At 41.1% G+C, this 26,331-nt stretch overlaps 1 protein-coding gene across 1 annotated transcript in view; it reads left to right on the forward strand.

Annotated features, from left to right (window-relative positions):
- MYO7B (myosin VIIB) overlaps window positions 1–26,331 on the forward strand; it is a 155,604-nt gene that overhangs the window by 115,766 nt on the left and 13,507 nt on the right. The window contains exons 33-39 of the mRNA XM_044669144.1: window positions 1,545–1,726; window positions 8,769–8,893; window positions 10,356–10,524; window positions 13,954–14,096; window positions 16,030–16,188; window positions 22,219–22,324; window positions 24,580–24,693. Coding sequence (XP_044525079.1) covers window positions 1,545–1,726; window positions 8,769–8,893; window positions 10,356–10,524; window positions 13,954–14,096; window positions 16,030–16,188; window positions 22,219–22,324; window positions 24,580–24,693 — 998 coding nt within the window. The remainder of the gene's footprint in view (window positions 1–1,544; window positions 1,727–8,768; window positions 8,894–10,355; window positions 10,525–13,953; window positions 14,097–16,029; window positions 16,189–22,218; window positions 22,325–24,579; window positions 24,694–26,331) is intronic.

Below are 26,331 nucleotides of genomic sequence, written 5' to 3' on the forward strand. Positions count from 1 at the left end.
GAGGGAGGGAAGGAAGGAAGGAAGGAAGGAAGGAAGGAAGGAAGGAAGGAAGGAAGGAAGGAAGGAAGGAAGGAAGGAAGGAAGGAAGGAAGGAAGGAAAAATGATTTATTAAATCCCTATTATGAGTAAGGCCCTGAGAATACAAAGACAACATAATCCCTGACCTCAAGGAGCCTCTATTATACTAGATGATAGGGTTGAGTTTGGGAAAAAGTTCTCTGAACTTGTTGCATTCAGTGTTCTGGGGATGGGCCTATGTATCTCCTGGAACCAGCTCTGCCCCCAACTTCCTCTGAATTCCCCTCAGCCTTCCTCATGGATCTCTATGGCAACAGTCATCTTTGAGCATGGGGCAGAGCAGAGAGTAGAAGCTTGTAAGAAACAGCCCACATCTAGTATAAGGCACAAAGCACTGGCCTGAGTGACAGGGGCCTGCTTTCACATTCTAGTCCTGCCACTAATTCGGTAGCAGTATGACCTTGAGAAAATAAATGGCCCCCTATAGACTTGGTTCCTCATCTGAATTCCAGTCTTTGTCCCCTCCCAAACCCCATCACTGACTGCTTCTTGGATATTTTCAACTGTCGGTTTCCTGGGCATCTCAACCTGCCCCAAACACCCCCAACAAAACCTATCCATCTTCCTGACTTCCTCTTATTGGTTCTATCCAATAACCAATTTTAGAGTCATCCTTGACTCTTAACTCTGCCTCTCACCAACACTCTCTCCTCCACAGTCAACAGTTGCCCACTCCTGTTCCATTATCCAATTAAAGAGAAGTAAAGGAAGTCATCCCTTCCAGAGTTTATTGTCTTACAGGGGAAACAAACCACTTGGATAGGTAGGTGATGAACAAATTGGCAAAACACTTGGCAAAAATTCTAACATTTGATTTTCACAACTCTGGTGGCTATTATTATTCCCATTTTGCAGAGGAAGGAAGCAATAACTTGCCCCATCACACAGCATAAGTGTCTGAGGCCAGACTTGAAATTAGGTAGGTCTTCCTGACTTGAGTCTAGAGCTTCTATCTGCTGGGCCATTTAGCTGTCTACAAGGACAATAGGAGGTCCAAATAAGAGATACAAGAATGGGCTGAAATAGTTGGGGAAGTACCACGGACTGCAAAGAAAGGAAGGGATCAAAATGGGGACAAAGAAGACACATTGCCTAAGAGAGATGCATTTTGTAGAAGGTAATGATGGAGGTTCCATCATGAGGATGGTTCAGAGATGGAGTCTCTGAGAAGTCTCTGGGAGATCATCTCTAGATTCCTAATACCATAGGAAAGTGGTAAAATGACTCGCTGGACTTCTACACCCCTTCTAAAAAGGGATCTCAAAGGAACAAACAGAAACTATTGTCACTCTTGTCTCCTTTTTTCTGGATCTTTCTTGGCTTTGTGCCTCCAGAAATAACTGACTGCTCAATTTTCAGACCTGGGGAAAATGGGTTAGCAACATCCCCCTCCCCTCCAACGTATGGCCCCTGCCTCATCGGGATGGGCAGGTGGGCAATACTCTGTGTGTCTTTGGGCTTTCAGATGACCCTACCATCCTGGCCCATAAGAGAGGAGACTTGTTAATCCTGGCCAAGAGCAACAAGATAGCGTCCCATGACAAATGGATCCCGGCCCACAATGATAGGACAGACAAGACTGGAGAAGTATCCGTTGAGAGCATCTATGTCATCCCCACTCTCATGAAGCCTACCCCAGAGATGATGGTAATGATAATCTCTTGCATTTGTATCATTTTGTGCTTCTCAAAACACTCTTATAACCAGGGATGATCAACAGGATTTATTCTCATTTTACAGCCCAAGAAACTAGGGTCAGAGCATTGAAGTGACTTACCCAGGGACATGAAACGAATCAGTGACAAGGTCAGGACTTGGACCCAGTTCTCAGAATTTCCAATCCAGTGTCCTTTCCACTGCACCTTACAGGGCTAAAAGTAAAAGAAAACCATTATCTGTATTCTATTTGTCATAGATTTATACCCCTTCTCTAAATTCCCAGGCTTGTGCTTCTCCCCATAACCTTTCCTACTGTAAGCTTCAAAATTAATATCCAATGTCTCCAAAGTATTATATTTAATAAGATTTATTAATAATAACTAACATTATTAACATTAAAAAGCCAGCTTTCCCAGCCGTGCATGCAGGAAAAGAAAAAGAGAGGCAGAGTTACAGAATTTATAAACAAAAAGGTGAAAACACAAACGTGGGAACAAAGGAGGAAAGGGATGCTGGGAGATGAAGGAATTTTGGGAGATGGAGTCCAAAGGTTCGAGATTTTCTAACTATACACTACCACTCCTATTAGAAGTTTCTGTCCCTTCCCCAGACAAAGTCCATTATCCACCATGAGGCTATGGTGGAGAGCATCAGAGGAAGCCTTGGACAGCACCTTACTTGTTTTGTCCTGATGATGCCAAGGTCACAAGTCCTAAGGTTTCTGAGCTCTAAAGGAGTACGAAAGGGATAGATTAAAAAAATAAAGGGGATGGTCTACTGTCCAAAATATCTTAAGTATTCATAGACCATAGAATATCAGGACTGGAAGGAACCTTTGAGGTCATCTAGTTTGACTCTCCTTTCTCTTCCATTTAAGAAAACCAAGGCAAAGGCAGAGGAGATCGATGTTCATGGTCAATTCAGCTAGAGAAACAGACACACTGAAACTCATGCCCCTTGGTATCCGGCTTTTTCCTCTCCCTCTTGTTCACTGGTCGGAACACAAGATGTTAGATCAGATGACCTCTAGAGGTCTCCTCCCAGGCTGCAATTCTAGTGGCGAAGCAATGGCAGCATGAAAGAAAGCTCATTTCTCAAGGTGGAGATGGAAAAGGAGGCCTCTGTTTCTCCTGAGACTCCACTGACCTCTGGTTAAACCTACTCTCTTTTTTAATCCTTATCTTCTGTCTTAGTATTCATTCTAAGACAGAAAAGTTGCAAAGACCAAGCAAAGTGGCTTGCCCAGTCACCCAGCTAGGATGTGTCTGAGGCCATATTTGAACCTAGGAACTGCTGACTCCAGACCTGGTGCTTTATCCATTTTGCTAGCTGGCTGCCCCTAAACCTCCCTTTGTGGGGAGGGCAGAGCTGGACAGTGATGGTGGGGGATCTGGAGACCAAGGCTAAGAAGGGTTCTCTTCCCCCGAAGCAGCTCTTGCTTATATTGCACACTTAGGTCCCCAAAATATAGCATCATGAGGATAGCAATATAGAGAGCATTGTATTGTTGTTGCCACTTTTCAGATGAGGGTATTGAAGTCCAGAGACATAGACGACTTTCCTGTTATCAGTTAGTAAATGGAGGAGAATTAAACCAGACCCCACGACTTTCCTCTAGACCACTGCCAAAGAACAATGCACTTGCATAACACTTTCTAACCTTTCAGAGTAACTCTCCATGGTTGTCCCTTTTCATGCTGCCAGGTCAGCAGGACTGGGAACTATTATTAATAGAGAGGGTATTAATCACTCAATCAACAGCATTTATTATTTATTTATGTGGTTGGTATTTAAGTAATAAGAATACAAAGACAAAAAGGAAATACTTTCTGCCCTTACGGAGTTTATAGTCTATTAAAAGAAGCAAGAGATACATGTACAAAAAATATACAAAAATACATACAAAGAGGGCAGCTCAGTGGATAGAGAGCCAGGCCCAGAGATGGGAGGTCCTAGATTCAAATTTGACCTCAGACACTTCCTAGTTGTGTGACCCTGGGCAAGTCACTTAACCCCCATTGCCTAACCTATGCTGCTCTTCTGCTTCATAACTTATACTAAAACAGAAGATAAGAATTTTTTAAAAAAAGATTTATACAGGATAATTTTTAAAACTTAAAAATTTTTAATTTAAATTTTTAAAATTTTTTTTTATCGTCATGAAAAACACACTTTCATATTGGTCACTGTTGTAAGCACACACTTATACATAACCAAAACCCCAAAATAAAACCATAAATACACAGGACAAATTGTCAGTAATCTTACAGGGAAGGTTCTAGCAGCTGGGAGGACTGGGAAAGACCTAATAATGTGGGATTTGAGCTGAGACTTTTTTTTTTTATTTAAATATTTTATTTTTTTAGAAAAATTTTCCATGGTTACATGATTCTTGTTTTTACTTTCCCCTTCACCACCACCCCCATATCCAACGCACATTTCCACTGGTTTTAACATGTGTCATCAATCAAGACTTATTTACATTGTTTGTTTTGAATTCAGGGAAGTGCTATTTGGAAGTATCTAGCAGGCTCCCTATGGACATGTGGGGACTTTGAGACTACATTTTCCATGATTCCAATGGGTTTCTGGTTTCCGGTTTTGGGGCGTGGGACTGTCTGACATCCCCACGCAGAGGGCAGTTTAAATTCAGAGGAGGGCCTAGAGAAGACTTCTTGGTTTCCTGGGTGGCTGGCTGGCATACAAGAGTGAGGATGAGCTCCGGCAGTAAATTTAAAAGATAGTCAGGCGCGGTCATATATATTTTACCAACATGGCCATGGCTTTAATTAAACTACTAATTTCTCTTATACTATATGTCTTTATCATTTTTAATCTTAACAACATATTATTGATAGTTGCATTGGTGTGGTCCTTTCGGGTCTACATCCCTAATCATGTCTGCATCAACCCAAGTGTTCAAGCAGTTGTTTTTCTTCTGTGTTTCCTCTCCTGTAGTTCTTCCTCTGAATGTGGGTAGGGTTCTTTTCCATAAATCCCTCAGAATTATCTTGGGTCATTGCATTGCTGTTAGTAAAGAAGTTCATTACATTCGATTTTACCACATTGTATCAGTCTCTGTGTACAATGTTCTTCTGGCTCAGCTCCTTTCACTCTGCATCAATTCCTGGAGGTCTTTCCAGTTCACATGGAATTCCTCCAGTTTATTATTCCTTTTAGCACAATAGTATTCCATCACCAGCATATACCACAATTTGTTCAGCCATTCCCCAATTGAAGGGCATACCCTCGTTTTCCAGTTTTTTACTACCACAAATGGCACAGCTATAAATATTTTTGTACAAGTCTGTTTATCTATGATCTCTTTGGGGTACAAACCCAGCAATGCTATAGCTGGATGGAAGGGCAGGCAGACCTTTAGAGCTCTTTGGACATAGTTCCAAATTGCCATCCAGAATGGTTGGATCAGTTCACAGCTCCACCAGCAATGCATTAATGTCCCAATTTTGCCACATCCCCTCCAACATTCATTACTCTCCCCTTCTCTCATTTTAGCCAATCTGCTAGGTGTGGGGTGATATCTCAGAGTTGTTTTGATTTGCATTTCTCTAATTACTAGAGATTTAGAACACTTTCTCATGTGCTTATTGATAGTTTTGATTTCTTTATCTGAAAATTGCCTATTCATGTCCCTTCCCCATTTATCAGTTGGGGAATGACTTGATATTTTATACAATTGATTTAGCTCCTTGTATATTTGAGTAATTAGACCTCTGTCAGAGTTTTTTGTTATAAAGATTTTTCCCAGTTTGTTGTTTCCCTTCTGATTTTGGTTGCATTGTTTTTGTTTGTACAAAATCTTTTTAATTTAATATAATCAAAATTATTTATTTTACATTTTGTAATTTTTTTCTAACTCTTGCTTGGTTTTAAAATTTTTCCCTTTCCCATAGATCTGACAGGTATATTATTCTATGTTCAGCTAATTTTCTTATAGTTTCCTTTTTTATATTCAAGTCATTCACCCATTCTGAATTTATCTTGGTGTAGGGTGTGAGATGTTGATCTAAACCTAATCTCTCCCATATTGTTTTCCAATTTTCCCAACAGTTTTTGTCAAATAGTGGATTTTTGTCTCAAAAATTGGGCTCTTTGGGTTTATCATACACTGTCTTGCTGATATCACTTACCCCAAGTCTATTCCACTGGTCCTCCCTTCTGTGTCTTAGCCAGTACCATATTGTTTTGATGATCGCTGCTTTATAGTATAGTTTAATATCTGGTACTGCTAGGCCACCTTCCTTCACGTTTTTTTTTAATATTTCCCTTGATATTCTTGATCTTTTTTCTTCCAAATGAATTTTGTTATAGTTTTTTCTAATTCAGTAAAAAAAATTTTTGGTGGTTTGATAGGTATGGCACTAAATAGGTAAATTAATTCGGGTAGAATGGTCATTTTTATTATGTTAGCTCGTCCTACCCATGAGTAATCAATGTTTTTCCAGTTGTTTAGATCTAGTTTTAATTGTTTGGAAAGTGTTTTGTAGTTGTGTTCGTATAATTCCCGTGTTTTGGTAGATAGATTCCTAAGCATTTTATATTGTCTAGGATGATTTTAAATGGTGTTTCTCTTTCTACCTCTTGCTGCTGTGATGTGTTGGAAATATATAGAAATGCTGATGATTTATGTGCATTTATTTTGTATCTTGCAACTTTGTTAAAGTTGTTGATTATTTCTACTAGCTTTTTAGTTGATTCTCTAGGATTTTTTAAGTAGACCAACATATCATTTGCAAACAGTGATAGCTTAGTCTCCTCATTGCCTATTTTAATACCCTCAATTTCTCTTTCTTCTCTAATTGCTACTGCTAGTGTTTCTAGTACAATGTTAAATAATGGAGGTGATAGTGGGCATCCTTGTTTCATACCTGATCTTATTGGGAAGGCTTCTAATTTATCCCCAGTGCATATGATGCTTGTTGATGGTTTTAGGTATATACTGTTTATTATTTTTAGGAAAGGTCCTTCTATTCCTATACTTTCTAGTGTTTTCAATAGGAATGGATATTGTATTTTGTCAAAGGCTTTTTCAGCATCTATTGAGATAATCATGTGGTTTTTGTTGGTTTGCTTATTGATATGGTCAATTATGTGAATGGTTTTCCTAATGTTGAACCATCCTTGCATTCCTGGTATAAATCCCACCTGATCATGATGGATAACCCTCTTTCTTTTTGCTAGTATTCTATTTAAGATTTTTGCATCTATGTTCATTAAGGAAATTGATCTGTAGTTTTCTTTCTCTGTTTTTGATCTCCCTAGCTTTGGGATCAGTACCATATTTGTGCCATAAAAGGAGTTTGGTAGAACTTCTTCTTTGTTTATTATGTCAAATAGTATTGGAATTAGTTGTTCTTTGAAGGTTTGATAGAATTCACTTGTGAATCCATCTGGTCCTGGGGATTTTTTCTTAGGAAGTTCTTTGATGGCTTGTTCAATTTCTTTTTGAGCTGAGTCTTGAAGGAAGCCAGGAAGCTGAGATAAGAGAAAACATTCCAGCCACGGATCACTTCCAGTAGGAAGACTGGAAAGATAAGAAGGGACTAGACAGAGAAGAGCTTTAAAAGTCAAACACATGCTGCCCACATTCAGAGGAGGGACTGCAGGAGAGGAAACATATAGGAAAAACAACTGCTTGAACGCATGGGTTGGGGTGGACATGATTGGGGATGTGGACTCGAAACTACCACACCAATGCAACTACCAACAATTTGGAAATTGGTCTTGATCAAGGACACATGACAAAACTAGCGGAAATGCGCATGGGTAGGGGGGGCGGGGGGGGGGGGTTGAAGGGGAAAGGAGGAGCATGAATCATGTAACCATGTTAAAAATGAATATTAATAAATGTAAAAAAAAATAAATTAATTAATTAAATAAATAAATAAATAAAAAGTCAAACACATCATTGGGGATGTAGACACTAAACGATAACTCTAGTCCAACTATCAATAATATGGAATTAGGTCCTGATCAATGATACATGTAAAACCCAGTGGAATTGTACATTGGCTAAGGGGGATTAGGGAGGCTTGGGGGAGAGGGAAAGAACATGAAATATGTAACTATGGGAAAATATTCAAAATAAAAATTAAAAAATATAAAAAAAATAAAAGTCAAACACAGGGGTAGCTGGGTGGCTCAGTGGATAGAGAGCCAGACCTAGAGAAGGAGATCCTGGGTTCAAATTTGACCTCAGAGACTTCCTAGCTGTGTACCCCTAGGCGAATCACTGAACCCTAATCACCTATGCTTTACTGCTCTTCTGCCTTGGCACCAATATTCAGTGTTGATTCTAAGACAGAAGGTAAGGGTTAAAAAACAAAATAAGATTAAATAAAGGTCAAACAGAGATTTTCCTATTTGAGCCTTGAGGTAACAGTCCCAGAGGCTTACTGGGTAGTGGGGTGACATGACCAGATCTGGGCTTTTGGATGATTGGATACATGAAGGATGGGGTGAAGTAGAGAGAGTTGAAGAAGGGAGCCCAACCACAAGGCTATTGCAGGTGTGGTGTGATGAGGGAAGAGAGAAGAGGAAGCATGAGATGTTTTTAATGTAAAAAAGCTGGACTTGGCAGTGATTTGGATACATGGATGAGGCTCAAAGATGCCACAGAGACTAAGGAAAATGCTTGGGTTAAATGTTGGTGCCTGGCTAGAGGTCACACTGCCTCTTCTCTAGCATGTCCTTGGTACTTGGTGGGTGAGTTCGTAGTGAAGTCATCCCCTGAGAAAGCAAGAGCCTGGGACTATGGAAAGCCCTTCCTCCAGGCCTGGTCTCAAGCATTCAGTGTATAACTGGAGGACAGAATCTAGTCAGGAATAAGGCTTGCTGCCTGAAGAGTGCTTTAATTTGCATTTCTCTCATTAAGAGTGATTGGAACATTTTTTCATATGACTAAGATTAGTTTTGATTTCTTCATCCAAAAACTGCTTGTTCCTAGCCTTTGTGACCATTTATCCATTGGGAAAGAATGTTGCTACCTTTTGGGGATCTCTGTTTCTAGACTCTGTTGGCCATGTCCCCTGAGGATCGGAAGCTGGCCATCCAGAATGCACAGCCAGAAGAACCTGCAGAAGAGCCAAAGGAAAAGCCATACACACTAGAAGAGTACTCCTATGAGCACTTCAGGTAATACCACTACCACCACCCCACGGAGCCACAAACAGATAAGAGCCAGTTCTGGACTTAAAGACATCCAAGAAAGTTAGTCTCCTTCAGCATCTTTTTTCTTTTATGGATCCATTTTGCTTTGACTCAGCACACATCCCAAAAAACAGGCAAATAGTGCCTCTCAACAAAGTATTTTCTCCAAGAAGTTAAGAAAAATTGCTCAAAAGAAGGTTTGCAACTGATCGTGCCTAACATTTTTATCACCACAAAAATAGAATGTGAACTTTAGCCTCAATACTCTGGTTTCAATCAGCGTGGTCCATTATCTTTGACCTGCCTTCATTTACATCAGGAATGCTTAACCTTTTTTTTGTGTCATGGAAGCCTTTGGCAGTCTGCTCGATGGACATGCCTATGGACTCAGAATATTGCTTTTAAATTCACAAAAGAAAACCCATCTAGTTAATTACAAAGGAAAATAATTCTCAGAAGATGTTTGTTGCCTACATTTAGAAGAGAAAGAAATGTTAACTTTCAGTTTAGAGATTAGTGAAAATAAAGGTGTAATTTTTTTCCTATCTAGGTTCAAAACCATTACCCCAAATCTACCCATATATCTCAGGCCAAGAACCCCCGATTCACATTATTGTTTTCATCATTCTTTTGGCTCTGCTTTCTTCTGTTTACATCTTTGCAAAGCAGTCTTCAATGTGACTCCGAGTTCTTCTTAGATATCAGTGATTCTAATACTTTCATATAACATTCTTTGGCCAGCCATTTCCTTATCACTGGGATAGCGAACCTTTTAGAGACCAAGTGCCCAAATTGCACCCTCACTCCTCATATGACCCACCCCCTTACCCCAAACAGGGGAGGGAGGAAGTGCTCCCATTGGGCTGCTGGGTGATGTGAGAAATGTCCTTAGGCACATAGAGAGGGGTTGAGGAGCAGCCCTCTCCGGCATGTGTGCCCACTTAGGCCTAGTTGGTTATTGTGAGACATGGGGCTATAAAATGAAGCAGGTAGAGCCATTTTGTGGGTGCCTCATTATATCCAAAGGTTCTCATGTGGACTTAACAATAGGGGTTGGGTTGGAGGTAACTGGTAGAATACGGAGAAAGAACCAACAGTTGGCTAAAATCTAGGAGAAGGAAATGTTAGGATTGAAAAGTAAGTGGTGGTGAGAAAGGAAAAGGAAAAAAGGAAGGGAAAAAATAATGCATGATGAATGAGATAAAATTAAATGCCTTTGGCCTCCACAAATTGGTGACCCTTCCAAGTCTTTCTTATAGGGTTGACAAAGAAGAAGCACTCAGTAAAGACTTATTGAACTATCTTGGCTGCTCAAATCTGTTTAAGCCTCAGGATTCCTTCCCTCTAGTCCTAGCCTTGACCCTGCTTTGCCAATTGACTGATTCTATCACAAAGAGGTCTCCCTGACAAGGGCACTTGAGCCAATCAAGCTTCTCTCCTTCTCTAGGCTCCCTGAAAAGGAGACTATCAACAAAGCCATGTTCCCCAAGGGCCGAGGTAAGAGCCAGCTGTGGGAGCATTCCCGGGAGCCCCTCAGACAACCACTACTGAAGAGAGTCCATGCCAACGCGGACTTTAGAGATATCTCCTGCCAGATCTTTACTGATATCCTTTCTGTGCCGGCCAGCATCTCTCCCAGATTCCAGGGGGTGGGGGTGGAGGGTGGACGCTGTCCTTTGCCAGTGATCCTTTATCAATAGGAGCCCAAGCTGAGTTTGGGGAAGGGAGAGGACAGAATCTCTTCTATGTGAACTCCCCCTGTGCAATTTGGCTTGTGTCTCCTAGAATGAGGCCCAAGAGCAGACTCTGCCCTGGCCTTTTCATGACCAGCAATAAGTCACTGCTGTCCCAAATGCAGAAATTCATTGAGACAATGAAAAAGAAACAGCTACATGGTCCAAAGTCACATATAACAAGTGACGATCATAGAATGAAGGTTCAAGAGAGCCCCTTGGCCCAAGATTTAGTGCATGACCTTGGGGAAATCACTTACCCAGTCTGAGCCTATTGTGTTCCTCCAACTATAAAATGGGAAAAATAATGCAGAAATATACCTAGCAGAAGGGCTGGAAAAGGGCTCAGCTGGCATGTAGGCCTGAAGAAAAATGCCCACCCAAGGACAGAGGGAGGTTTTTATGTTGTTGAAGGAGGAGACACATTCTAGAAGGAACCCATTACTCCATGAGGCCAGTGTTAAATAGGAAATTCCTCCTTGGACCATGTTGCCAGCCATCATTACCCTATAAATTCCATACTCTAGGACAAAGCCCCATGGCTCTAGCCTAGTTAAAGCTCTGAAATAATGACTATTCTTACCTGCTCTGCAGGATTTCATTAACCTTAAAAAAACCAAAACTCTTATGAAATTTTAAATATCTTAGAGGCCATTGCTATATAAATTTAATGCTAATATAAAATCTTAATTAACTAAAACAAGTTAACCTTTACCATCCTCAGCTTTAGGGAGGAAAGTAACAAGTGACAAGACAACCAACTGCTATTTGGAATTTAGTCAAAAAAAGCAACTTCCCTGAAGTGCTCAGTATTCATTGAACCTCCTTTTCTTGCTCTACGGAGGGCTGGTACAGAGATAACAGCTATTCAGGGCCATATGGCTGGGCAGGTCCTCAGGCAGCATGACAAATTCTGGTTCTGGTCATTAGACTGGACTAGATGAGGCGGGAAAGGGGGCTCAGATTATTTTCAACAATGGGTTAAAACCATAAAGAAGTGTCAAGTTCACATTCCAATTTCCCCCAAAAGTCAATAAACCAGAGCCCCATCATCACCATTCTAATAACTTATTTATATAGCCTTTTACATATACAGGGTATCCCCCAAAGGAGCAAAGCTTTAAACGATACCTGGACCTCTGGGGCACCCTATGTTATATCCTGGGCACATACAGTAGGATCTCATTTTGCACAAACTCAACACATGCGAATTCAGGTACATGCAGTTGACCATTGAAAGGAATATGTAAAATAAAAATTTTAGTTATGCACTAAAACCGCTATAAAGTCTCACAACAATCTGCCCACTCGTGCTCATTCTTGCTCTGATAAGTGTCAGCGTGAGTCATTATATGGTTTTGTGCCAAACATTAGCTCCCGTATCAGTTTTTGTCCTGAGTTCTCACTTGTAACAAGCCTTGTCAACGTTAGGGCAGTGCCTCCATTTTTCGTTCATGCTATTTAGTTGCTAATAATAGCCCCAAAGTACAAGAACAATGAGGCTGGGAGCTCCGATTAGCCTTAGAAAAGTCATGAGGTGCCCACGTGTGTTCATACAAGAAATACTTATTAAATAATAGAGTTCACCGTTACCTACAATTTTCAATTTTATGAAGGGTCTTGGCTATGTAGAAAGAGGTCCTGTGGTATACAGGCAGCTAGGTGGCACAGAAGATAGAATGCCAGACCTGGAGTCAGGAAGACTCAAATCTGGCCTCAGATACTTACTTACAGTATGACTCTGGGCAAGTCACTTAACCAACCTTGCCTCAGTTTCTTCATCCATAAAATGAGCTGGAAAAAGAAATGGCAAACCACTCCTGTAGATTTGCCAAATATACTCCAAAAGGGGTCATGAAGAGTCAGACACAACTGAAATGACTGAAAAACAACTCATTTAAGCCTAATGATTCATATAGTTCTTTCTTTAAAAAATTTCCCCCCATATAAAGAAACTCAGGCTCAAAAAGCATAATTCCAAAGCAAGGAAATGTCAGAAGAAAGATATGGGTTATAGATTTAGAGCTGTTTGGGGAGGGTGGGGCAGCTAGGTGGCTCAGTGGTTGAGAGCCAGGCTTAGAAATGGGAGGTTCTGGGTTCAAATCTGGCCTCAGACACTTCCTGGTTGTGTGACCCTGGGCAAGTCATTTAACCCACACTACCTTGCTACCCTGGTTCCATATAGTTAGTTGTTTGTTTTTTTAAAAATTCTTATCTACTCTTTTAGAATCAATACTGTGTATTGGTTCCAGGGCAGTATTGATTCTAAAAGAGTAGATAAGAATTAAAAAAAAAACAAACAACTATTATGGAACCAGGGTAGCAAGGTAGCTCAGTGGATAGAGAGCCAGGCCTAGAGATGAAAGGTCCTGGGTTAAAATCTGGCCTTAGACACTTCCTAACTTTGTGACCCTGGGCAAGTCACTTAACTACAACTGGCTAGCCCTTACTGTTCTTTTGCCTTGGAATTGATACTCATTATCAATTCTATGACAGAAGGTAAAAATTTTTTAAGAAAGAACTATATGAAAGGGACCTTAAGCACTATTGAATCCAACCCCATTATTTTATTATTTTTTTTTTGGTGGCAATCAATGGCAACTTTATTATTATTTTTTTAATTTTAATTTTGAATATTTTCCCCAGTTGCATATTTCATGTTCTTTCCCTCTTCCCCAAGCCCCCCTAACCCCCTTTAGCCGATGTACAATTCCATTGTAACCCCATTATTTTATAAATGAAGAAACTGAGAGATGTGCCTATCTCAGAACCACACAGCTATGGGCAGGATTTGAACCAACTAGACAAAGTCACAGATCTGTCTATGGCCAAGGTAAAAGGTCATTGTGTGGCTATGGAACCTGGTTCTTATGGAATTCAACCCTATAATTCAGCAGCAGCATCTGTATGAATACTAAGAGCACTGATGTAGTACTTTAGAGTTTTCAATGCACTTTATAAAAATTAACTCAGTTTATCCTCAATAATCCTGTGAGGTAGGAGTTAAAATTCTCATTTTACAGATAAGGAAACTGAACCAAAGAGAAGTTTAGTGACTTGCCTAGGGCCACACAACTGAGTAACTCTATGTGAGGCAGGGTTCGAGCTCAGGTCTTCTTGATTCCAACTTAAATGCTCTATCGACTGTGCCACCGAAGTGCCTATAACTCACTTTATTCATTGGTAGCTCTGGTTTGCATAGTAAACCACACATACACCATCCAGAGTCCCCACTCCCACTTTCCTACCTCCACCAAATTCCAGCAAATTCAAATTCCCCTTTTCCTTCACGGCCTCCCACCCATCCTGAAGTACATGGGAGACTACCCGTCCAAGCAGATCAGGGACCCTGTGGAACTCACTGATCAGATCTTCATGGCCCCCATCGAGGAGGCTACTCTGAGGGATGAAGTTTATTGCCAGATCATGAAGCAGTTGACAAGCAACACTAACAGGTAGGCTGCTGATGGGCTGGTAGAGTTTGGGGTTTGGGTTTTTTTTTAAGGGAATGGGGTCTGGGACCCAGAGGGAAAAGACTCTTCTAATGCTTATACCTCTGAGAAGGAGAGGGGGCAGGAATTAATATATCTCCTTTATTAAGAGGGAAGAATAACTGCCAAAATGGGCAAGTTATATAGACAGGTTTCTAGGACACTTGGACCATGACTTCTGTCCCAGATCTCTAATTCCCCAAGCCCAGGGCTCCTTTCACTATCCCACACTGTCTCCAGACAGAGTACTCCAGAGAGAAAGGGGACATTGGCTTAGTTCCCAGATAGGAATGAGTAGAACAGTCTAATTTCATGATCAGAATTATAATGAAACCTGGTTTGGGTGGGCCATTTGATCTTAATGATTGAGGCATGAAAGATAGAATCTTGGAGTGGGAAGGGGTTGAACTGATTATCTGGCAGTGCTTAAAGAGTTGGTAGCACAAGGGATAGATCCTCAGTCTTTGAATCTGGAAGACCTAAGTTCAAAACCTTTCTCAAGCTTACTAGCTACATGACCCTGTGCAAGTCACCAAGCCTCTCTCTACTTAGGAGGTTAATTATATTGTTAATTAAATTAAAATTTATTATTTTATTTTTACTTATATTTATATTTATTTATTATTTATATTTAAATTAAAAATAAGTGAAAGAGTGGGGAGGAAAAAGTGGACAATTTGTAGAAGGAGACTGGATGGAATGGGAACACTTGAAGGCAAAGAGCAGTTAGCTTTGATAAGGAGTAAGGTCATTTCACTGTGTGAGATAGAGGCAAAAGAGAAGATAGTGGCAGACAGCACCTGAGTGATAGGAAATTGGGAAGAGGGGAGAAGAGAGCTCATGGCAAATGGTCTCAATTTTTTCTGGAGCTACGAGACTAAGAGAATGGGATAGGGGGAGACGTGGGAAGTTTGAAGAAGGATAAAAAGATTTGGAAGATCCTCTGAGCAGTGGAATAGTGAATGAGTGATAAAGAAGATTTAGTATTGCCTAGCAGCAGTGAGAGCCCAGCAGAGGTTGTGTAACATAAATCTGTGGTACCTATGGTCAGAATAGTTGTGTGATTTTCTCCACCTTCATTGCAAAGGTGGCAAATGGTGGGACTGATCCCAGGCTAAGATCTGGCAAGACACAACTGGCAAAGTGATAAAGGAGCTAAGGATTCAAGAGAGAAGGGCGATATAGAAATGAATTGGTTCATCAAGGAGCCAAGAATGGGGAAAGAGGAGAGAGTGGCTAGTGCAGGGGAGACAGCCTGGGAGAGAATTGAGGGGCCAAGTAGGATTGGAGGTCACAGGGTAAATTAATAAGGTCCTATGAAGTAAGGCAGAGAGAAGGCTGAAAAGCCAAAATAAAATACACAAGATTACAAAGGAAACCAATCATAATGAAATAGTTATAAAAATTTTTTTAGTATCCCAGAGCCCAGGTTTTAAAAAATCATATCCATTAAGGTCAGTGTGGGAATTGATTTGCATGATTATGCATATTTGTTATGAAGATTTTGGTTTCTTTTTTCCATGGAGAGGGAAGGTGGGAGGCCAAAATAGATTTTTTTATGTATATTAAAATATATGCATTTTATACACATGCATGTGTACGTCTGTACATCTATATATGCATCTGTGTGTATATACATATCACATATATATGAATATGTATGTATATATACACACACATATATCATTTCTCTCTCAAAGGGAAGATCAGGTTAAGCAAGACTCTCCTAGTACTTGGATAACTTTCTCCCTGTTGTCTCCTAAGGTTGATTGTGTGTGGGATTTGTAGCTCTGGTCCCTTGGAACGAAGCATTTAGTGAGCAGCCCAAAGACCCAGGGCCCTCCTGTCTCCTTGTTGGCCATGGTGGGTGGCAAGTGATAGCTGGTTGCTTCTTTAGTTACAGCTTGGAGCGTGGCTGGCAGCTTCTCTGGCTCTGCACTGGCCTCTTCCCGCCTAGTAAAACGCTGCTGCCACACACCCAGAAGTTCATCGAGACCAGGAGGAAGAAGCAGCAACTTGCACCTGATTGCAGCAGAAGGATTCAAAGGGTGATGAGGTAATAATCATTAGGCCTTTCAGTTTTTCACAGAACCTGTATTAGATGCCCTCAAAGAGACAAGAAAAGGAAAAGTTCTTGTCTTCAAATGACTTCTATTCTAATTGGGAAGACCATGATGCACTGTGTAGGCAGAGCACCATACAGGAGAGAATATAATCCAATTAGCATTTGAGTTAGAAGAAATCAGAGGAAGTCTGTAGTCTAGGAGGACCTTCTAGAGGTGGAACTTGAGCTGGGATGTTGGATGAATAGAGAGAATGGGAGAGGAGCAGGGAGGAAATGGCATGAGAAAAGGTTGGCTCATATTGAGCAATACGGAGGTCAGATTGAAAGGTGAAGGACATACTTGAACCTGTTGCTTTAGAAGTTAAGGCTTGGGGCAGCTAGGTGGCTCAATGGATGGAGAGTCAGGCCAAGGCTGGAGTTTCTGGGTTCAAATCTAACCTCACACACTTCCTAGCTATATGACCCTGAGCAAGTCTCTTAATCCCCATTGCGTAGCCCATACTTCTCTTCTGCCTTGGAATCAGTACTTAGTATCAATTCTAAGACAGCAGGTAAGAGTTAATTTAAAAAATAAGATTCTTTATAAAAGATATGGGTCATTTGGGCCTCTTGCTTCCTTCCTCTCCATTTCAGCCTTATTCCTTAATCGTTGACACCTTTCTCTGCCCATGAAGTCTTCTCTCGGATGGTAGGTTCAGGGGAAAGGTAGAACAGCATGCTAACTCACTCTTGTTAAAAGCTTCCCTCAGATCTGGTAAAAGATTGGGGGACAGAGGGGGCAGTAGTTTAAGAGTCATGTCTAGAACTGGGGAGGTCCTGGTATCAAATCTAGCCTCATACACTTCCTAGCTGTGTGACCCTAGGCAAGTCACTTAACCACCATTGCCTATCCCTTATTGCTCTCCTGCCTTGGAACTAATACTTAGTATGGATTCTAAGATGGAAGGTGAGGGTCTTAAAAAAATTTTTTTTAAGGTTGGGTAGGAAGGGAATTGCTAGTTGATGTTTCAAATGAGATATGTTGGTTATCTGTAGGCATCAAATATCCATCCTGGATTCCAGAAAACCAGAAACAACCTGTCTTTTTTAAATAAATATTTCTCTCTGGGTCTCCCTCTCTTCATCTCTCACCATTTCCATCTCTGCCATTATTTCATTCTTTGTCTCTTTCTCTGGGTCACATTCCTCCTCGTTTCTCTTCCCATCCCTCTCTGATGCCATCTTTATGTTTCTTTCCCTGCTACATCTATGTTTTCTCTCAGATATGGTTTCTATTTCCCTCCCTAACATGTTTCTTTCTCTCCTTTCTACCCTTCTTCTCCCTTATTTTCTGATGCCCAATTCTCCCTTTCTCTCAACCTTGCATTTGTTTCTCTGAACTCATTATCTTTTCCCCCCAAGCCCTCCTTCTTCCTTATTTCTTATTGCGGTCAAAGGCACCATCATCCACCCATCCATCCCAACCTAGGCATCATCCTTGTCTCCTCACACTCTCTCACCCTCCATATCCAATCAGTTGCCAAGTCCTATTGATGCTATGCTATGTAGCATCTCTTGTAGACCCTGATGCTGCCACCATTCTGGTCCAAGCCTTCAGCACCTCCTACCTGGACAATTACAAAACCCTGTTTTGTTTCTGACTCGGTTTTCTCCCCTGACACTAGTCCATCCTCCACCCAGCTGTCAAAATGGTTTTCCTGAAGCATAGATCTTACCATGTCCCTTAACTATTCAATAAACTCTGGTAGCTTCCTCTCACCTCCAGGATTAAATATAACATTTTTGGTTTGTCTTTTAAAGCTCTTCATGGTTTGGCCCCTTCCCCTTTTCCAGTCTTCCTCTACCTTGCTTTGCTCCAAATAGACTTTGGTCAGTGACACTGGTTTTGTTGCTGTCTCACACAAGACACTCCATCTCCAAACTCAAGGCATTTTTGCTAGTTATCCCCTTGCCTAGAATACTCTTCTGCTATTCCTCTGTCTTCTGAGTTACTTGGGTTCCTACAAGCCCAGCTAAAATTTCATCTTCATCCTGATCCCTCTTCATTCTGATGCATTCCTTCTGGGATTATCTCCAATTTATCCTGTATATAGAGTTTGTTTGTACATAGTTTTTTGCATATTGGCTCTATCATTAGACTATGAGCACTTTATAAACAGAGATTTTTTTTTTGTTTTTCCTTAAAAAAAAAAAAAAGCTTACCATCTGTCTCGTACTAAGTATTGGTTCCAAGGTAGAAGAGTGGTGAGGGCTAAGCAATTGGGTCACACACAAATCTGAGGCTGGATTTGAACTCTGGACCTCTCTTCTCTAGGCTTGACTGTCTCTCTACTGAACAGGGGAGCTGCCCCCAGGGTTAGTTTTTTGCCTTTTTTTTTTGGTGGGGCTAATGCTTAGCACAGTGCCTGGCATAGAGTAGGTGCTTAATAAATGCACGCCAACTTTTTCCAACATAGTTAATTCTTTCTTCCTCTCCATCTCCTCCTCCCCCTCTCTCTTAAAACTTTCTGGGGTCCTGTAAGTGGGGTTCAAAGAGAATAGGGTGTCTCTCCTCCATCCAGATGTGGGCAGCAACCCAGAGAGGCCCTCACTGAGGACACAGGAGTGACTGTGTCCTGACTAGGGCTGTCTCCTCTAGGAGTCTCTGTGAGTGAATCAGGAGGGAGAAAGCCTGAGATCTGAGGAGTAAAGTTAAACTATGACCTCCAGGATTTTCTGGTCTTTAGACAGAGAAAATGGACTCCACAGTGGTCTCCTAATCCTTTCCTAGCTCAGGAAATTAGCATCCTTCCCTCACTCGCCAAAGATGACAGTGTACAGACCTCCCTCATTTCAGACTATTTGGCATCAGACTCTAGCCGGATGCACACATGGCACATAGCCAAGAGGGCTTTACTCCAAATAGTTCTCAAAGCATCTCCATCCACAATCACTGATCTGACTGCTGGAACCAGGACAGTGGCCAAGTTGGGTTTCTTTCTCTTGCAATTGCCCCCATATCTTTAGTCTGAACATTGAGAAAGAAAAACAATATGCCTGAGCCAAAGCTGCTAGAGGGAATCTGGAGCTGGAGAAGCAGCATGAGACGCCCCTAAGGGACAAGTCAGTGCACAGAGACCCACGAGGGCATGGAGAGAAGTTGTAGCTGGAGGAATACCCTAAAGAGAAGAGTTTTCAAACTCCAAATAGAAGAGTTAACTTTCCGACCCTGGAAATATTGGTAGGAAGGTATAAAGGCAGATACCCTACTTTTCTCTATCATCCAGAAGGGTTTAGAAGCTTGCTCAGAGACAGGAAAATGAGCAAAGCAATTGAAGATCAGAGGATTTGGAATTGAAAGGGACTTTAAGATTGCATTGTTCCCCTTATTTTATAGAAAGGGAAACTGAGACCTAGCAAGGGTAAATGACTTGGTTAAAATCACACAGATCTGACTCCAAATTGAGTCTCTTTTCACTATTCCATGGTGAAAGAGATTTTCTACACAAGACCATAATGCAAAGGGGATGAGATGGCTTCCAGGTCCCCCTAAAAAGAACCAGGGACAAAATTAAGTATTTATATACTCTGAATAAGGATGGAAAATTGCCCTGATATCCTGACCCCCTGTGTGACTCCACCAAAGACTTTGAATCTTCAATGCTGCTTAATCCTCACAGAATAAATCCTACATGCCACAGAAACACACGGAAAATATGCATTTACGAAAATTGGTATTAAAAAGTATCCTTCATGACACCTCTCTAAGGATCTACTTTGCCCTTCCTTAGTCCTGACCTTGGCCCTGAGACCACTGCCACTCGCAGTTGTTTGCTCCTTTCTAAGCCAAGAGCAAGAAGGTGGAAACATTTGGGCCAAACAAACCTGACCTTGAGACAGATTCCAGACAAGCTCCCAGGACTTCCATGGTGCTCCTTAAAAAGCACAGCCTGGCTGCCCAGCAATGAAATTTACTGTCCCATGGTAGAATGAATCCTTTGTTTAGGGATTGAGCTGGGAAACCTTCCCTGGACGACACAGGATGGGGAGGGCCAAGGACGGCTCTAGCTGGAGAGTAGCCCCAAACATGGCACATTCCAGTTTTTGTCTTCTTTTCTAGGAAAAAGCAACACAGATGCTAGGATGCTAGGAAAGCATTCAAAAGGGCCTCAGAGATCATACAGCCAACACCCTCAATTTACAGGAAACTGAGGCTCAAAGGGATAAAGTGATTTATCTAGGGCCAGATTGCTAGTTTGTTCTCGAGTTAGGACTACAACTTGACTCCTGGTTCTCAATCTGACATGGCTTCCATCGTGTAATGTAGAAAGAGAAAGTGTCATTGGGTCAGAGATTTAGATCCAGAAAGAGTCTTGGAAGCCACCTAGTTCCACCTCCTCATCTGTAAATCTGAGGCCTAAGTAACTTATGCTCACAACATCTCTGGGAAGTAGATGCCATTATTTAAAAACAACAACAACAACAACAACAACAACAACAAAAAACCTTTACCTTCCATCTTGGAGTCAATACTGTGTATTGGCTCCAAGGCAGAAGAGTGGTAAGGGTGGGCAATGGGGGTCAAGTGACTTGCCCAGGGTCACACAGCTCGAAGTGTCTGAGGGCAGATTTGAATCTGTGACCTCCCATCTCTGGGCCTGGCTCTCAATCCACTGAGTTACCCAGCTGCCCCCAGTAGATGCCATTATTATCTCCATTTTACAGATGAAGAGAGTGAGGCAAACAGAAGTTAAGTGACGTGCCCAAAGTCACACAGTTAGGGTCCTGAAGCAGGATCTGAACTCAGAAATACCTGACTCCAGGTCCAACATTATTCACTGTGCTTTCTAGATACTTAGATGGAATATTGTAAATGGGAATAATAGCTCCAGTTTTAGCCAAAGCCTACCTTCTACCAATGAGGAGCTCCAAAAGGTTTGGATTAAAATCTGTTTGATTTCCAAATATCCTTAATAACTTTGGAATCATACGGCCCAGCAGGCAGTCGGGCATTCGGGCAGCCAATAAACAACAGAGAAGCATTCTCTCCTTCATTGTGTAATGGGGGCTTGGTCCCCAGGGAGAGCCAATCCTTAGGAAAACCCACTTATTCAGCAAGCAAGGATTAAGGGTCAGTTGTGTGCTAAGCACTAAGGTCGCAGACAAAAATGAAGCAGGCCTTGACCTCACAGAGCTTACATTCTATGGGAGCTAAACAACACAAACAGAGATGAGAAAGTACAAAATATATACCAAGTCATTCCTGTTGGGTGGAAAGACTTCAGCAATTGAGGAAATTAGGAGAGGCCTCATGAAAGAAGTAGCCTTGAGCTGAACATCAAAGTATTCTTCAGTCTAGGAGATGTGAAAAGGGGAGTGTGTCCTAGGCATAAGAGATAGAGAGGACAGAAGAAACAGAAAATTAATTAATGATAATCCTAATTTATTACATAATTTATTTTTATATATTTATATACATGTAAATATATATTTATATGATATTTTAAGATTCACAAAAAAGCCTTACAAATAGTATCATTTTATCCTCATAATATCTCTGGGTGGTTGCCGCTTTATTATCTCCATTTTACAGATGGGGAGAGTGAGGCAATTTAAATGGCTTGCCCAGATCACAGGTCTTGAGATTGCAGGATCTGAGCTCAGTTCTTCCCAAAGCCAAGCATAACACTCTCTCCACTGTGTCTCCTAGCTGCTTAGATGGAATATTGCAAATGAGAACAGCAATTTGTCCGGATCGTAGAATAAACACAAAAGAGTAATGAGTGTAGAATTGTGCTTTCATTAGTAGGGATGGATGGTTCACTCTCACTGTCATCCTTCTATGACCAACAGCACACACAGGCTCGTAGTTGCTTAGCTAGGGCCATGGGGACCGGCTGGGGGCCCTGAGCAAGACAAGTTGGCCCACTCAGGGACTGAATCTGGAATTTCAGCTTTATTAACTCTATAAGCTAACTATCAAACTAACAAAGTACTTTAGATCCTGATCTTGGCCAAACTCTTTGGGGTATTCTTTTCTAGGGTCAACCCCCGAAAGTATCCCCCTCACCATGTGGAGGTGGAGGCCATTCAGCAAAACATCACCAGAATCTGTCACAAGGTTTACTTCCCCAATGACACAAATGAGGTAAGAGTTCCAGGCTTCAGCTTCTCCAGGAGCCTCTGTCTGAGCATGGGTTCCTGAACTTGGGTCTGCCAAAGGCTGGATGTTACCGGTGATGTGCTTGAGAATACTTAGCTGTCTCTGCAGGGGAAAAATGTACCCATGACACACTTTTATTTGCATTTATATGCATTATTAACAGTATCACTTTTGTAAGTCTAGACCAGTGGTTCCCAAACTTTTTTTGGCCTACCTCCCCCTTTCCAGAAAAATATTACTTAGCCCCCTGGAAATTAATTTTTAAAATTTTAATAGTAATTAATAGGAAAGATAAATGCACCTGCGGCCATCACCGCTTCCCTGGATCGCTGCGGCACCCACCAGGGGGCAGTAACATCCACTTTGGGAATTACTGGTCTAGACAATCAATAAAACAATAAGTCAAGCTCTGATTTGTAGCATTTGCTAAGATCTAAGGTGTAAATGCTTGCACTGAAAATTTAACAATCGACTACGTATCGGGTATGATCTGGGACAATCACACCCATGAGGATTGCTAGCCTAACTCCTGAAAAGGCATGAATCTATGAGTTTTGAAGAATAATGTCCTAGCTAACCTTCTCTGAACTAATAAAACCAAAAATGGTAAAGAAGAGAGAAACTCTTAAACTCATTTTTTTGCCATTCGTTTTTAAAAAAATTTTACAGATGCCTTTTGATTTATGTCACCTTCATTTCCAAATATGTCCCTTTTTTCATCCCTACCCAGGGAGCTTCTCCCGTAACAAAGAATATAAAAGAGAGAGAGAGGGAGAAAAAGCAGTCCAGTTAAATTTGTGAGCATATCAGTTAAATCTGACAATATATGAAATGTCTCTCACATTTCTAGTCTCTCACCTCTGTAAAGGTGAGCAAGAGGGACATTTTCTCATCTCTCTGTGTTTCCAAATTTATCTTCAAAAGTTAGCACATTATATTTTGCTTAATTTCATTTGATCTTCACTATCCCACCTTGTGAGGTAAATAGGGTAGGAATTAATATTCCCATTTTATAGGTGGATAAGTTGAGGCACAAACCATTTAGATACTCCACTTTTGAGTTATACTGAAAATTAAAAGAAGAGTCATTACTAAAACCCAAAACTGACTCCTATTCCAACAATTTTGCTTATTTCAATGAGTATTTATTAATCCCTTGCTGTGTGTCTGACACCACGTGGTGTACTAGAGATTCTTACACTTTATCACAGTAGTAAAATAGATGGTATTGGAGGGTCACCTCCTGTATCTAGCACTGCCCCATTTGCGGGGAGAGGTCATAGAAAATGAAAATTTCATAAAAAACGAAAGGGCCAAAAACAAAGAGACAAGTAGAAGAAGGAGAAAGAGAGAAGGGTAGGGGTGAGAGAGGCTACTAAGTAAACCACTGGCCCTTCGATAATGACAAGATGGCTGTAATTTAAGTATTTTTTACCTGTCCTAGTCCTTGAGCTTTCAAAGGATGAGAAGGTCATAGATTCAGAGCTGGAAGTCACCTTAAAAGTTGACTAATCTTACCTCCTTATAGAGGAAAATGAAGCCCCAGAAGCTCCAGAGACAAGTTGTAAAGGGCAAAACTAGGGTTCAAACCAAGGATTTTGGATGCCGAATCTGGTGCTCTGAGGAAGGAATGTAATGGAAAGAACATAAGACTTAACAGTCAGAGGACTTAAGTTCTAATCCCAGCTCTACTACTATCCTGGTCACTCTCTTGCCTTAGTTTCTTGGTATGTGAATTGAAGGGAATTGGATGAGAGGATGCCCCCTCTAGCTGTAAAGAATATGAAGGACTAGGACAACTATAGGCAACACAGTGGCTAGAATGCCAGGCTTAGAATCAAGAGGGCCTGGATTCAAATCTAGCTTGGGCAAATCACTCAGTCGTGCTTGCCTAGCCCTTACCCTTCTGTCTTAGAGTTGTTACTAAGACAGAAAGTAAGGGTTAAAAAAAAAAAGAATATAAAGGATCATGAATTATAACCCTGACTTGTTTTCTTCACATCCTCACTGCAGAGAAAATACCCTAACCTCTCTCGAGTGCCTATGGAAAGAGCAGAGAAAAAACTCCCATCTTCCCAGATATTTCCACATTAGAGAGACTCTTCTGGTTCTTCTACCTCTTGGCCATTTCCCTTCTTAGCCAGTGACTGGACTTCCTTATTTTCTCCTGTACTCCATTCTAGTCCTACCCCAGGGAAGATCAACCTTTCCCCTATAACTGAAGACTCTGCTTCTTTCAGGTATTTGAAGTTGGGACCAACACGAAGGTTCAGGACCTGTGTCAAAACATCAGCACTCACCTACAACTAAACTCCTGGGAGGGTTGTAGCCTATTTGTCAAGATTTCAGACAAGGTATGACCATAACAATGGCAGTAGGTAATTGTGGGGAAAGATTTGTGTTCAGGAGGGATGAAAAACTTTGGGTTTAGGAAAGGGGGACACAACTTACTCTAGCCGAGCTTACAATTGAGTTGGTGACCACAGTGGATCTCTTCCCCACCAAAAAAAGACCATACCCTGGCCAAAGGTGTTTATTACTGATGGCAGAGAAGTCCAGTATAGTGTCAAAGTTGAATAGGAATTTCCTGATGCTTCTGGTGGTAAATACATCTTGCTGATTACCTCAAATCCTGAAAGATTGGAGAGCCTCCTAACAAGACCCATAATCACTCAAGAGCTTGGCCTAACTATCTGTACATGTAAAACCACGTGATGAAGAATGTCTATTGAACAGTTGACTATTTAGTATATATATGGGAAAAACACCTCAGATGGGTCTACAGTTTAGTAGGAAGAATTGTTATGGAAAATTTCATAGTACTTTAAAGATTCCCCAAGCTTCCTCTTGAAACAGAAGTTTGTCTTTTTACTTTTTTATTTTTTAAAATACTTTTATTTAATTAATTAATTTAGAACATTTTTCCATGATTACAGGATTCATGTTCTATCCCTCCCCTCATCCCACCCCCTCCCATAGCTGATGCACAATTCCACTGGGTTTTACATGTGTCATTGATCAAGACCCATTTCCATATTATTGATAGTTGCACTAGGGTGCTCATTTTGAGTTAATATCCCTAATAATATCCCCATTCACCCATGTGGTCAGGCAGTTGTTTTTCTTCTGTGTTTCTACTCCTTTAGTTCTTCCTCTGGATGTGGGTAGCGTTCTTTCTCATAAGTTCCTCAGAATTGTTCTGGATCACTGCATTCTTGCTAGTAGAGAAGTCCATTATATTCTATTTTACCACAGTGTATCAGTCTCTGTGTACAATGTTCTCCTGGTTCTGCTCCTTTCATTCTGCATCAATTCCTGGAGGTCTTTCTAGTTCACATGGAATTCCTCCAGTTCATTATTCCTTTGTGCACAATAGTATTCCATCACCAACAGATACCACAATTTGTTTAGGCATTCCCCCAATTGAAGGGCATACCCTCGTTTTCCAGTGTTTTTTTTAAAATTTGTTTTGTTTTGTTTTGTTTTGCCCCCACAAAGAGTGTGGCTATAAACATTTTTGTACACGTTTTTTCCTTATGATCTCTTTGGGGTATAATCCCAACAGTAGTATGGCTGGATCGAAGGGCAGGCAATCTTTTAATGCTCTTTGGGCATAGTTCCAAATTGCCATGCAGAATGGTTGGATCAATTCACAACTCCACCAGCAGTGCATTAATGTCCCAATTTTGCCACATCCCCTCCAACATTCATTACTCTCCCCTGCTGTCATTTTAGCCAATCTGCTAGGTATGAGGTGGGACCTCAGAGTTGTTTTGATTTGCACTTCCCTAATTATTAGAAATTTAGAGCACCTTTTCATGTGTTTATTGATAGTTTTGATTTCTTTATCTGAAAATTGCCTATTCATGTCCCTTGCCCATTTATCAATTGGGGAATAGTTTGATTTTTTGTACACTTGATTTAGATTTGAATAATTAGACCCTTATCAGAGGTTTTTGTTATAAAGATTTTTTTCCAGTTTGTTGAGAAGC

The sequence above is a fragment of the Gracilinanus agilis genome, chromosome 3, assembly GCF_016433145.1.
Source record: "Gracilinanus agilis isolate LMUSP501 chromosome 3, AgileGrace, whole genome shotgun sequence".
NCBI lineage: Eukaryota > Metazoa > Chordata > Mammalia > Didelphimorphia > Didelphidae > Gracilinanus > Gracilinanus agilis.